The 15,396-nt window shown below is 39.5% G+C and overlaps 1 protein-coding gene across 2 annotated transcripts in view; it reads right to left on the reverse strand.

The window, feature by feature from the left end:
• Positions 1 to 15,396, reverse strand: part of EPB41L4B (erythrocyte membrane protein band 4.1 like 4B) — a 169,214-nt gene that overhangs the window by 108,984 nt on the left and 44,834 nt on the right. For both annotated transcript variants that reach the window (XM_066327134.1, XM_066327144.1), the window contains exon 2: positions 9,455 to 9,559. In XM_066327134.1, coding sequence (XP_066183231.1) covers positions 9,455 to 9,559 — 105 coding nt within the window. The remainder of the gene's footprint in view (positions 1 to 9,454; positions 9,560 to 15,396) is intronic.

Consider the following 15,396-nt stretch of genomic DNA (forward strand, 5'->3'; position numbering starts at 1 on the left):
CTCATAACAATATATTCCTTAAAAGTTGCAAGTAATTTACTTAGTATCTACTTTGCTCTCTTATGAAAAATTACATCTTTGTGAAATCTCAAATTTTTGACAAGGAAAAAAATATCAACATTACAACTATGCCTTTTTTTTTTAAACTGAAATTATGTAAGTCTGTTACTTTCACAGCTCCAGGGCACATGAATTTTTTATTCTTCAAATATCTAGCTATGAAAATGTCTTTCTATTCAATATTTATTCTGGCTAAAGAAAAGCCCCTCAAAGACAAATATAATGCATTAAAAGAAAAGTTTAGCTTCATGCAAAAAACATCTATAATACATGCCAAAAACTCCTGTTAGTACATGGAGTGTTCCTGTTCTGGAACAAGCACTACACAACCTGAACTATAATAATCCCCAATGAAAAAACAGGTAATAGCCCCTTTCTTGGCATGTGGTCTTTAAGGTACATTAAAGCTCAAATAAGAGTAAGTTTCAAACTGATTATTTGCAAGTGCAAATACTTCAAATAATGGCTAAAAAATACCTAACAAGATTTCAGGAACTGCTTGTGCAGAACATTAACGGAGACTACAGCTTAGGCAGGAGACTATCATCACTCTCTGTACCTAAGCAGCCAGAGGCAGACAGCTCCAGGAGATAAAGCACAGCAAGCATCAAAATCACCTCTCTGCAGAAGCAGCAGTGAGCTGCTGCTTTACCCCCGTGCTACACTACACATCAAGTGTGTGATGTGCCACCACACGGATTATAAACACAAAGAGGGAGGAAGGGCATGGACTGACAGTATTATTGGCCCAGAGCTCCCTGGAAGGAAGGTTTCATGCAGATTTATGAACCAACTCCAATTTTAGAGTCAGATATTTCATGCCATTTCTGTAAAAATCAGGCTGAATTTTAACATTTCTTTGCCTCAGATAATGTCAGAGGGCTTCTTCACACTGTGTACCACACCAGCTTTCCAAATGTCCCTCTGAGCTGAAAAAAACATCAAAGCACTCTAGCTAAAGCCTAAAATAGGTTTGGGCTTGGCTAGACACTGCTTGCTGACTCAGTTAGAGGAAGTGAAAGCAATGAATTCTGAAGTCTCACTAGGAAGCTGAATAAAACCAGAGCGGCCGTGCTCTCTCAGCACCTAAGAGTGTAGCTCTGCCTATCTTGTCCTCTGGCTAAACAAGCATTCATCTTTTCAGGATCCAGACTCAGCAAAGAAACTTAACTATGGATCTCACAGAGCAGGACCAAGACTGACCAGATTAATTTCAACCACCATAATCCCCCTATCTTGTTTGGACTTGAAAATATCGTGCAGAACAAGGAGAAGGAAAGGGATTAATTGCTTTACAACTATGTTATGATAGCTTAGACAGGGTCTAAGCTGCTTTACCTGCAGTAAGGGAAGAAAAACCTAAACCTGACCAAATTGCAGGTCATCAGAATTCTATGATTATGCTAGAACAGAACAAGCAGTTCAGCTGGAAGGGACCATCTAGTCCTACCACCTGACTATTTCAGGTTATTAAGGGCATTGCATCTTAAGATTGACAGGCTTAGGCTTGGGACATCAATTACCTCTCTAGGACATCTGTTCCAGTGTTTGACAACCTGCTAGAAGAAGAAATGCTTCCCAATGACCAGTCTGAACCTCCCCTGATGCAGCTTTGAACCATTCCCATGCATCCTTCCACTGAATACCAGGGAGGAGAGCTCAGCACCTCCCTCTCCCAGCATCAGCTACAGAGACCAGTGTGGTCCCTTCCTTAATTTTGTCAGGTAAACTGGAAGGTCAAATGCTACATTGATTCTTCTTTAATCTCAACAAAATTTATTTGCTCTATCAAATGAATAATGCTTCCTATGGTATTAACTGACATAACACAGTAGCTATTGACTGGGATTCATGTGTTGAAAACAAACACCAATCAATTCTACATGAAAGAAGCACAACTTAAAAAAAAATCTTAAAATACTGGAAGCATGTATTTATCTCAGCATGGTCTCCTGTTGATTACTCACTTCATTGAAGGAAAGAGTAAAAAAGAAGTACCTCAACATTTCCTAATGGTAGCAGCCAATACTTTCTCAAAATAGATATACATCATGGAAAAGATACATTTGTGTCAAGATACAGCAGATAACTACAGCTCCTAAAGCAGTCAACTCATAAAACCATGTGAGTGCCAAATGAAGACTGAAAGGAAGATTTCCACAAGCTGACACAATCCCATCACACACCTGAGCTTTGCAAATCCCACCGCCACTCTACTTGCTTCCTAAAAGAATGAAAATTCCTTGTCTTGATTTATATAGCCCTCAAAGGTGACCTGAAAAGGAAAAAAAATGCATTTGACCCTTTTTGTTTTTCTTTCTTTGTTAGTTTCAAATGCACGAAGAACATCTTGAAGAGACAGGTCTCCCTTATGCTTATTTATATATTTAACTATCAGTAAGAGAAAGACCATTTTAACTGAAAGTTTTATTTGCCCTCTGAAAAATAAGTATCAGTTTAAGGCTTTCTCAAGTCATGCCTGGAGGTACAAGAAAGAGAATCATGCTCAAGTTCAGAAAAGAAGGTGGGCTAAACAAATGCCAACACCTTTAAAACCAAAAGTCAATTATCTCTTCAACTGTCTTCTTGCTTTCTGATTTCCTAGGCACCTGAATCCTACCAAGCTGCCTGCCATTACTCACACAGCTTTCTAAAGCAGAGAGGTCAAAAATGTATGTACCACATGGAGGAAGGAATCACCAAAAAAATCAAGCCAATAAAAATTCTACCCACAAAACCACAGTTTGGGGGTTTCTCTACATTCACTGATTTAAAAGGAAGCAAAGGAGCAAAAGTCTTCTTTTCTTTTGCAGGTGACCTTTCAACATTATTACAGAAAACCAAATGAGAACTAGAGTCATGTAGAAACTCAGAGAGCACACAAACATATACTTAGAAACAGAATAATCTCCCAAGATTTCAGAACTTAAAACAATGAGCTATTGTTCTCATGTTTCTCTAATCCCTCCTAGAAAGTGATGCTCCTCTTGAAAACGAAGGCTCACCTGACTGGTGACTTCAGCTGCCTACTGAAAAGCTGTAGAGAAGATAACCTACACTTCTCAGAGGTATTTTCATGGCAGAAGGATGAGAGGCATCAGACTAAGGAGAAATACCATCTAGACAAAGACTGTCACCATGAGGCTGTTTGGACAAAGCACAGGTGCCCAGAACAACTGTGGAGCCACCATTGAAGATATGAAACATGACTGAACAAAAGCCAAAAATACCAGATACAACTGAAGCTGCCATGAGGAGCTTGAAAAGAGACATCCCTTTCAACAGACAAGACCTGCAGGAATCTTTCAGGATGCCACTCTACAATCTCACCTACCCAACTTGAAAGAAAGAAAAAAAGAATGCATTTCTACTCAAATAGCATTATAAAACCAAGCTGGGATTAATGAGGTGAACAGTTTGTGTTTGGGCTTAAATGAGACCAACTTTTCACAAAATACTGGTAGGATCTTACAGGAGTTTCAGTCTCAGCTGGCCAGTTTTGATTTAGAATCTCTTTGGATACTGCTGTCAGTATCCTGTTGAACAGAGCCCTGGCACAGTGGTACAGTAAAACATCAACACCGCTGGAAGTGCGAGGACCAACCTGATCCAGGTGTAAAGTTTTATCAGTTTTCTAAGTTCTCTCTGGCCTGAACAAGTCAGGCTGCCCTCTTGAACTTTCACCATTCTGCAACTCCCATGCTGAGTTCTCTCCTGCCCTGTGAAGGAGGGCTGCCACCTTCCCCAAGTCAGACACACGAGCCCGTGCAGGCATTGCAGGGTGTGAGCAATGCTGTCCAGCAGCAGAAGGGCAGATGGAACTGTGATAAAGCTCTAGATTGTGATACAAGGCCACTCCAGGGCTCTGAGGGCACTGGTAGGCCTTAATGGGTCTTTACCAGCCCTGCGATCTTCACATATCATATGGCACTCATGGAAGTCTGGCCTGTTCCAGTCAGAGTCAGCACAGAGCCATCTCAGAAGTATCCTCATAAATGGTGTGGTTTGACTGCAGACCAGATAAGCTAACCAAGACTAATAGAGAGATAAAGAGACATCCTTCAAGACCATTAGTCTATCCTAATTCATATCCATGTGATAACCACAGAATATTTTGCTTTGCAGACTTGGTGCAACAGAAAACATAGAATTATATAAAAATTATATAAAAACTTGTCTGGTCTAGTATATTTCTCATTAGATGTACTTTAAAGACAATCAAAGCTGATATCACTCCAGATCAATTCTAGCAATTTCCTTTTAATTTTGATGCCTATGTCCAAACATTTAAAAATAAACTGAAAGGATACAAGTGGGCAACAAACCTGACTAAATCTGTGGAAGAAAACTGAGAAAATCACTTCAGCTTATGCTCCAGCCACACACAACAAAAGAAACCAGCACAAACTGTTTGCTGTCCTGGAGAGAACCCTTTACACTCAGGAGAGAGGTGCAGAAACATCACTGACAGACAGCATCACAACCACCTGCCCTGTACGCCTGCTTCTCAAGTCTGTGTCAGAAAAATGTCCTCCCAAAACAGCAGGTGCTACTGGAAGATTAAAGACTGGAATTTGTTAGTGTTTTTGAGTCTTCCACCAGGTGTTCACAAACCACAGCGCAGACTTGGTCAGCCACAGCTGGAAGTGTTCCACATTCATCAGGTATTCTGCATCACTGTGGAGTCAGCCACACTGCCTTTGTCCAGCTACTGCAATGGCATTCCCATCACTGCCACTATTAGGAACTGAAACATTGAGTGCTACAGGATGTTCTATAGCTTTTGGGACCCTTCATATGTGACTGGTAATTTTTGCTCTTGTCTACAATCTACAGTCACACATCCTGCAATAATCACAGTGTCAAAATGCTCATCATCCAGAGGAACAAAAGAGATTCAGGGAGGGGAAACTGAGTCACAGAGGAATATCACAGCTTATTCATGGGGAAAATAGTATGTTTCTAATAGTAGCAGAAAAGGAAACATTTAGCATTATCAAAATATTTACCAGTCTCCCTTCTTTCTTGCATCCAGTGCATTGAAAATAAGGCCCTATTTTCTTCTTCATGAACACTTGTTAAAGTATTAAGAAGTACGAAATGAAAAAGACTCCCAGACATCACAGTATGAGGCTAATGGACTGGTTTGAACTGCTCACTTTTCCACATCCCTCACATCTTAAGAAGTCATCACAGTAAAATCAAAAGCAGCAGCTGAAAAAACCTGATCAATGAGCCCTTAAAGGAAAATTCAGATAGATACTGCAGAGGCAGTCATAATGAACCAAGGCACTACAAGTCCCTGACCCAATACCTCCTGAAATATCCAGGAATCTAATTCTTGATGTGTAGAGGGAACAATTCTAGTTATTTGTTGCCCAGCTTGCTTCCTACCTGCCCCCCAGCACTACTGAAATCCTTTGTCATGAGTAATACGTGATCCTGATTCTCCCAGAAAAACCTGGCCAGAAGGCTGCCTTTCGCAGAGGTGGGGATCTCAGTGTCAGAATCAGTGCATCCTGACACACTGCTGCTCAGGGCCACTTTGGGCAACACAATTTTGGCCCTGTTTTTTCCCCTCTTCTTTTTTGTACTTGGAGCAATTGCTTTCATGAAAGCCTGTTTCACTTCTGCACAACCTTCTCCATGTCCTTCCCCTCCACTGTCTTCTCACCTCTTGCCTAAAAACCCAATTTATAAATTGGTCAATACTGAGAAGTCCAGATGCAAACATGGTTTACTAGGACAATTCACTGCAGGTTGATCCTAGCACTCATCTTCCCAGGGAACCCTGGTCCCCACTGTAGCCTGCAGGAGGCACAGGGTATCCTCACACAACAGTCTTGCTGTACAAACACTGTAAATTCAGTGCTTCCCAACATTCCAGATACACTGGGTGCAACCACACATCCCTAGAATGGTTCAACTAGCTGCAGAGCACAGCTGGGAAAGGCTGTTCCATATGGGCCTTCTTTAAGCTAAGGGGTCTTTGTGACATTAGAGATCAGACATAAAGGACTTAAACGACTTAGAGGATCACAGAAAGCGACACATGTAAGAAAAGGGGCATTTTCATTCTTTTCTTCCATCTATTCCCAGGGATGACAGCAACTCATCTGCATAAACAAAAAACAAAACAAAACAAAAAACAAACAAACAAAAAAAATCAAATCTTTATCTTAAAAAATCTTCCTTTCTTCCTCCTCAATTACTCTATAATTGTTTTAGCAAACAGAAACAAAATCATGGTGGAAGCCAATAAATGGGGACAATCCTTCAGTTATGAATTCTTGTGAAACACAGAAGGGGCTGAGAGGATATCCATGTTTTGGCATCACAGGACAGAAAACTGGAACAAAGAATACAACTGTAGAAATGGAGATACCTAAATCTTGAGAAACCCTATAGAATACAGAGCTCACAAGGAGCTGTTAGCCACCTTTTTTTTAAAATTAAGATAATTTAGAATAAGAGACAAAGAAAGGACACTCCTGGATCGAAAATGAATAAACATTAGCTACCAACAGCCAAAAGTAAGTGTCAAACACCCAAATCAACCATAGAACAGGTTAAACGCAAACAGTTGCTACAAAGATCAACAAAATACTTCCTCATGGCAACTGAACTTCAATAGCTTGGTCTCCCAAGATTTTATCATTGCTATTCCCAACCTCAGCTAAAGCTTTCAAGGCCTCCTGCTTTGCTGGAAAACAGACTGTAGTAAAAGCAACTAAAAAACCCAGTAAGCTTTGCGTATTCTCTAAACCACTGCAAGACCTCCTACATCAGAGTGACACTCTTCAATTACCCCAAGCACAACTGCTTTGTTGAAGTTCGGTAACAGCTTGAAGAAGAAATTGTTTCTTGTATTAGAATATTTCTGCTAGAGTTAATAGCAAGTAACTCGAAATACAACAGTGCACTAAGATTTGGTTTTGAATAAATGATTAGATGATTATCTACATCCTTTCATCATTTCTGCATCCTTCTACATTCTTCTGATGGATCTTCAAAGAGCATAAGATACAAACTAATGCAGAGTTCACTGAACAGGCATTACAGTATTTTCTGCATTACTGCTGACATCTTGCTTTTCACAGCTTTATGGGGGAGATTTGTATTAAAAATAAGCTGTTCAAACAATTAAAGTTTTTTCTCTTTCAAAGCAGATAAACTCTAATCACGATTTTGTTTTCTAAATCACAGTTATCAACAGTGCTTGTCCCAACTCTTTGGCAAAGTTACAGGACTGCAGGAAACACAGGGCACTCAAAAGCTGCTGGCCTCAGAGCACGCAGAAGCAATCTCTGCTATTCAAAGACTATTTTGTGCTCTCTTACTTATAATAGTGGCTTAAAGATGTTTAGCCCTTAACAATACATACTAAAGACAAAGGCTTAGAGCCTCAAAGGGGTTTACACAACTTTAATCCCCAGTTCCCCACTTACTATTGTGTGTCTGGGCTGGCACTAAGCACCAGCCCAGGAAGGCTATGCATTAATTGCTGTGCAAAGGAAAAGAGCAGGTCACAAGTTCAAAACTAAGGACGGCTAAGGAAGGCTGGTAAAGCAGGGAACCTTTTGGCACAGAGTGCTGGGCAAGATAAAAGCTTGTGCCTTGAAGTACTCTAGGCTCTACTCTGCCCATCTTGAGCCAGACCAAAAAAAACACCCAAAGAGCCAAGTAAGAGCTTTTGGCCTTGCACTTCAGTGAAGGTAAAGAACTTTGTCCTCAACACTCCTCTTAATTCAGGAAATTATAACCCTACCACCAAAGCCTTGAAACCAGAGTTGGCTTTTTTCAGAGTCCCCCTAGCTGCAGTTCATGGCTCTCATCCGTCTTGTAACTTCAGATGCATCATGTACTTTCTTCCTTAATAGAAAAAAGAAATAGCACACCAACAAATCTAAAACCCTTGCATGTATAGGCACATCTTGCCCTCAACACCAGTGAGAGAGGTACATACAGAAGATGTAGCTATGCATATCCGCATCTTTCTAACCAGTCAAAAGAGCCCTTCAGTTTTGCAAACATACCAGAAAATTAGTCTTTCCAGCTTCCTCAGCCTGGCTTTTGGCTGATCTTCCTTCCTTCTTGCTGAGAAAAGATATTTCACTCTCCCTTTCTGCTTCCCTTCTTTCGAAACATTATAGAACTCCTTGCTAGGTAACTATTCCTAGCTATTGAACTCAGTTGATCCCAGATGATGTGACAATCAGTGACAATGTAATGGGGTTTTCCCATTATAAGCAGGCTCTGCACTATTAGCTGTGCAGATCCATCATAAAAGTAAACACAATTTACGTATTAGAAATTTTATCAAGAGCACACACATACTAAACCATCTAAAAATCCCAAACCCATTATGGACATACTTCAATCAAAAGATCAGTTTTCAGTGATATAAACTTAAATTAATTTAGATATCAGGATAATGTTCAAGTAGATTAATACCACTTCTCCTCAAACCCACAAATGCCCTTCTTCCAATATCAAATCATTACAGTACCTGGATAGGTTTCCTGTTTGTTATTTCAAGTGACTGGTAAAACACACAAGATAATGCAGCAGCTTAAAACACTGATCCATCCTTTTACCCAAGCTTATTGGAGAATAAAGCTGAGAATTCTGGGATGATAAACTTGAAACCTACAGAATATTGCAGCAACATTTTCCCATTATTTTAATCTATTATCCTAGAGAAGACCTCTTCTGTTGCTTCATGGAAAAAACAGTTACAAACTGACCAGAAAGCACTAAAGAAAACACTTATTTTCCAAATATGCATATTTTCTATCCACAGTGCAGGTTTTTGTCAAACTTCCTGTTCGCAGAGTGAACAGACAAATAAAAGATTAAATGTCAACAGAGTGTAACCTTGATGCTCTAGTCTTTTAACCCTATCCTAGTAATACAGTAGATCTGTAAATAGGGTTTTTTTAGATTTATTTATTTTACCTGTGGATACAGGAGGTCCTTATATAAGGAAGAGAAGGACAACTTTTAGCTAAAACCTTTTGCTCTTGCAAATGAACCTAAACCTACAAAACAACACAATGTGTGCATGAAACAGCAGAGGGAATTTACAAAAAATCCTCACTTGCAAAACATTTTGAATACCATGAGTCTGCTGACCATAAAGCAAATTTTCTTTACCCACATTCATTGTTTTTTCTAACTTGTGTGCAAACAAGTCACATGCATGTCATATAAAATGACACAGGACTCATTCAGAGGATGTAGCTTCATGTGCAAGAACCAGACGTGGCACCACCTGTTTGACCAATGCATGCCCCAGTGCCGATATCTCTCCATGGAACTGCACCAGCAATACATTTATGACAGGCAACACAAACTACTGCAAAGTATAAAAATCAGCTTCAGCTATACTCACTGTAATCTGCGAAGCATCCATGAATTGCAGGCCAAAGTAATCCGTTTCTACAAGGTCCAAATGATACACAATCTGGTCAAACAACTCCTGTCCCTTTGCATTTTTCTGTAACAGAAAGAAAATGCCTTTTTTTTAAACTGGTCAGTGTGGGTTTGTTTGGGTGTGTTTCTTTTCAAGTTAAAATGTGGGAAAAGAGATATACAAAGGAAAATGCCAAAACAGCAATTCTATTTATTCTGAAGAATTGCATTGACATTTCTTTTTATTCTCCTCAGGAAATAGAGTGTGACATGTTGTTCTTGTCTGCAGCTATTCCAACAGCATAAGATTTCACTCTCAAAAAAACCCCATTTAAAGTTCATCATAATTAAAAATGTACAAGCAAAAGGGAAGGCTTATGCCCTACAAATATCCTAAGTCACAGAGCCATCATTGTACCCTAGGAAGTCAGATTCTGCAGGAAAAGGCTGCTTAACACACTGCCTGAAATCTGCTGGCTATCAACAGCTGTGCAGTGCCACACCATCACTGAAGCTGCAAATAAGTTCTGGACAGCCTGAATATTCGAAGACCACTGTGAAGAAAATTAATGGGATTTGATCAGAATCTTTCATTTATGTTGCAAATTGCCATCATATTTACAGCCTTTAAATGAAGAAAAACAAGGGCCAAAAAAGCTATAAATCTTACTTCAGATGCCATCTGAAATGTGCCAGCATGGAAATAAAACTTAACAACTAAAACCCCAACTATGGACTATAGGTAAGGGTAGAAATCTTAGTAGATGTTAAAGGTAGGCTTCACTGGCCTGGGTACTTGTTTTGAGGTTAAGGCAAGAATTTAGACACTTAATCTTCAACACTAGAAAACCAAAGTTTGAAGATTACAGGCAGGTAGGAGGAAAAGGCAAAACCAACCCAAATTTTCATGCAAATCCTGTTAAGTTACTAGGGGAAGAAAGTTTTCAAGTTCTTGAGCAAAAACATTGCTTGGCCAAAAGTACGTGAGATGATCATAAATCTGAGTAAGAGACTGAAGCTACATCTGTACTTTATACAGGGCAGTACTGATCAGGATCCACTTTTGTAACTGCTGTGTCTCTTATAACTTTAAGGATTATTTTTTTTTTAATTTTTATTTTTTAAAACTAACGTACTAGGCATTTCCACTTTATCCCAAAATGTAGCAAAATTCACAGAGTTAAGCATTCACTTCCTCTAGTCTGACCTTCCGCACAAAGGCAGCATCAATCATAACAAGCAGAACTCCTTTTCAGGGTTCTAATCTGTCTGAAATCAGTTTTCTTCAGCAATAGACAAAATGACGAGTTACACTTCTATTTTCCAAGAAGGTCAAGCAAGCTTAGGCATGGATGGCAAATTTTATATAAGTTGTATTTTTCTGGTTTTTTTAACTAACAAAACAGAAGAACAGAAAGGGAATCATATCAAATTTCAAGAGTGGAATTAGAAGCTCCACTAAAACAAGCTGCATAAAAGCTTAATACCAACATTAAATTGTCATCGTAAGATACTGATTCACTATTTTGAAGGGGGACAAGAGGTGGATAATAGACATTCTTAACCAAAGTTCAACATTCTATTAAAGGCAGATGAGAATACAATGGCTTCTTAAAACAATACATTGCTAAGAAATCATCTTTACTTGTACAATAATTGTTACAAACTGAACAAAAAGTATCCACAAGATATTTTCTCATATGGAATAAAATCTGCCCTTTTTAAAAGAAGCCAAACCAAAGCACAACAAAATCTGAACAGATTTTGCTTAAGTGAGGGAGGAGAAAACCCTCAAAAGCAATAAAAAGAGGAACAGGAGAACATGAAAAATTCAAAACGTAGGAAAAATGCACTTGACAGCCTACTCTGCTCATGGCTGCTTGCTTTTTGGCATTAACTACGAGTATATGTTTATCTTCCACTGCCACACACCCAATAGAAACCAGAGAGAGCACACTCCACCTTCTGTACCCAAGCAGTAGTTAATGTTTAACGTGTGTTACATGCAGAATAGCTCTGCACGGCTAGACTATAAAATGCAGTATTACATGCATAGCTTACAGGAGATTGTAAAATTTACCTTGTCACTAAATGAGCTTTCCCAGCAACTTGCACCACTCAAACGATAAAGCTGCTGCAGCCAACAAATTGCTGACAAAAAACTTTGAGATGTTGCACTACAGGAGAGGATAAAAGTGACTAATTCTTTTCCTCTATTAATAGTAAAGGATGACCTGTTCTTCTTTATTCTGCCTCATCACTGACTGACAGCCCGCAGGTCAGATTGTGGACTGATAAATTAATGTGCACAGAATGAAATGGGTGGAAGAGGCAAAATAGAAGGCTTTTTCCTTAGGCATTACATAAGCATGACACTGGTTTCTAAAGCAAAAAAAGTCTGTATTACAATAAACTTTCTATTTTCACCATCTTTTTCTCCTCCCCTCCTTCTAGACAAAACAGTAGCTAAAAAACACATTTCACCTTTCAAAATCTGGTACCACATAAAGACAAGAAAATTATTTTGTACAGTAACATTTTCATAGTAGATCTAATCATCTGGAATTTAATAAATCCATCTCTCTCTACAGATGTTTGACTGGTGCTTATTTTCTGAAGATACAACTAAAAAAACCCAACCATAAACTAAAAATATTTTACAGTCATACCCTGCTAGACAGACGGTTCAGAAGCATTAGATGTGAATAGCCTGCATAACTTATATCTCTCAAAATGAAAGTATATGGCAACAAACAGTATGCATATACTATTATATAGAGTTACTATTTTGTTGGTAGGGAAGCTACTGTAACTGGGAGCAGTGATGCAATAAAGTTGCAAAATCTTGTGTTGGCTTGGGTTTTTTTGTTTGCTTTTTGGTTTTGTTGGGGTTTTTTGTCTTTGCTTTCTGTTTTGGTAGGGTAGTTGTTTTGTTTTGGGTTTTTTGTGAGTTTTTGTTTGGGTTTTTTGTTTTGTTTGGAAGCATCAAGTAAAGCACTGCCAGTTTCTGGTGGAGTGTTCCTTTGAACTCAGGAGAACTTGTGTGAGCACCATGAAACCACACAGGCAAGCACTGGGAGGGTGGGCATGAAATGTTCAGTTTACAAACAAAAGTACAGCCGCAACCTAAGGCAAAACTGAATTAGCATGAGGCAAGCACTTGATGAAGCACACAGACTGAATTACACTGGGAACCTCCCTGATAATGAGCAATCACTGAGAGAAAGGAGAAAAAAAAAAAGAAGTTTCTCCCATCAGTCATCCCTGTTCCACCTTAACAGTTATGTGAATTTCCTCCACTCTGTTTCATTAAAACCGTTCTCAAATAAACCCCGATATCATCTTCCTTGGGATCATGAATCACATTCAGAGAGAATTCTTATGTTGAATGAGGACTCACTGCAAATCCTACAAGGACTCCAGTTGGGATGGGTATACAGCACTTTGCACAGCCACAGTGACAGCTGCATGGCCCTCACTTCAAGTAGGCTAGACTTTTGGCTCCCAGTCTCGGGGAATCTATGGAAATTCTTGTCAGCTAAACCATGACAAAATAAGGTTAAATCCTCTAAGTAGAAACTCTTCCAGACTTGACAGGGAAATAGGCAAGAGGTTTTAATGTGCTTCTGGTAGACATAAAGGAAAATTGATCAGCCAGGGACATTTTACAACAACTATCCCTGCATAAGCAAGATGTTTTGTTTTGATTTTACCCATTCCAGAGTTCTTAAAAAGGTTTTTGCCAAAGGGCAAGAAAAGTGGACATACAAGCCAGGAAAGTCCCATTTTAGTGCAGATACAGTGCAAGGATGCTATTGATCACGCTCAGAGCACATACAAGCAAAGCAGGAGAGCTTCTGCCCACACCTTCCCCAAACTCAAGCGCAGTTACTTGAACCCAAGTGGAGAGGCTGAAATTCTTGAGTCATGCTAGAGAGCTCAGACTACAGGACTACAAACAATTAACAGATTTCAGAAACAGTTGAAGCACTGCTTGGGAAAACAACCTGTCAAATAGGCCAAGAGGTACATGAAATAGTCTGCCAGCTGACAAAATGACAACCAAAATTAAGGAAAATAAGCTATTGCCAAGAGAAAAGTCAAAGCCAATTAAATTTCCAGTCAAAGGCAATGCATACCAAACTGAACAGTGAGTAACAACAGCAATGGGTAGGTAGGGCAGACTTGGTTTCTGTTTTGAAAGAAAGTATGAGATTATGTATTCTGCAATATGTTAAATATTTTTGCAGAGTGGGCTGCTGTGGTCTCATGGTCACTGACTTGAGGTCTGAGCTTCTAGTAAATTATTAAAGGCACCTTTTTATCTAGCAAGCCTCATCACTACAGGTCTGATACTGCCCTGCTCTGTTGGCACCAGCATTTCCTCTCCTTGGCATCTCCTGAAAACAGAGTAGCTCAGTATGTTCTGCTCAGTCCTCTTACATATGAACTGTTATTAAGTCAATTTTCAAACCTAAAGCTCATTTTCAAACCTAAGGCTTTATCTGTTGGCCATACTGCTTAGCAGTGAGAATTCATTTTGCCTTTTAGAAGTCACTGGCAGTGCTTCCTCCAAGTGTTTCAGACAGACTAAACATGCATAAAAGCCATCTGTGCTTCTAATTAGCCTTGTCTTCTGGTGCTCAGTTATAATCTGTCCTTTAACTTGCTTTCTTCCGGATAGTCAAGCCCTCAGTTGCTCAAACACACTCAGCTGTACTGAAAGCAAGCAGCAGTTCCACAATTTTAAGCACAAAAAATGCAACTCTTCCACATTCTTATAAACCAAGGGTATCTAACAGCTTCAGCCAAGTACACATTGGAGGCCATGGCTGGGCTTGCAAAAGCTGCACTGAAAACCACGTTTATCCATCCCAGCAGTAGGCAGCATTGTCAAAGTTGGCGGCTCGTTTTCAAATTCCCGTTTGCACGCTGCCATCCAGAGAGGACACCCTGGAATAAGGCAAACTGCAAACCAGCCATGACCTTGGTGCCTGCCCCACCCTCCTCCGGGGGCCTGATGAGCAGATTCGTAAGAGTGGGGAAAGGGTTGCACTTTTTGTGCTTGAAATCATGCAAATATTACTTTATTTTCATAAAATCAGTGCTAATTGTAGAAAAGCAAGTTATTTACTAACACATAATACTTCCAAGAAGCTGGCCAACTTGCTCAAGCTGCAGTGAAGATGTCACGTTATTTTCTTACCAGCCAACCATTGACTTAAATTTTCAGTTCTGGCTACAAGCTGACTTGCAAACGTGACACTGTTCAAATAACCATTAAGCCTCTCACCCTGTCATGGCAATAACACCAGTACTGCTTCAGAGCCTGCTACTGCATGCAAATGATGTTTAAATGTAGTACAGACCACAGAAACAAGCAGCTTTGCTGAATGTGCCCAGAAGAAAATGCAAGTAATGACTCATTTGAACTTTTATCTGAAGAAGAACAAAATTCATTTTAGTTCCTTTGAGAAAATAGCTGTAAATAAGAGTCAAAATCGCCTTAACTTCCCCTGGCATAAGAAACTCAAACCATCAAAAAAAATCCCAAATGCATACAGACACCACCAAGTCCTCAGCCCTTCATCAGCAGACAAAAACATCCCATAAATGGTATTTACTTATTATAACCTTGAAAGAACACACATTTTGCTCACAGTCATTTCTGTCCAGACACCAAACAAAAATTGCTATTTCCTGAGCAGAAGTGGCTTAGAAGCAAAGTTAAAGACCCCTCAAAAATGACAAAACATCCAAGCAAAAAGAACCCAAAACTCCCACAAATAATAAACCAAACCAACAAACCAAGCTGCTTCCTTCAAATTGGTCTCTAAGCCTATGATAAAAGTCTCAAAAACTAGGACTCACAAGTCACATCCTTCAGGGGGACAGAGGGAACCTCAGAGAAGCACACAAACA

The sequence above is a fragment of the Sylvia atricapilla genome, chromosome 1 (assembly GCF_009819655.1).
Source record: "Sylvia atricapilla isolate bSylAtr1 chromosome 1, bSylAtr1.pri, whole genome shotgun sequence".
NCBI lineage: Eukaryota > Metazoa > Chordata > Aves > Passeriformes > Sylviidae > Sylvia > Sylvia atricapilla.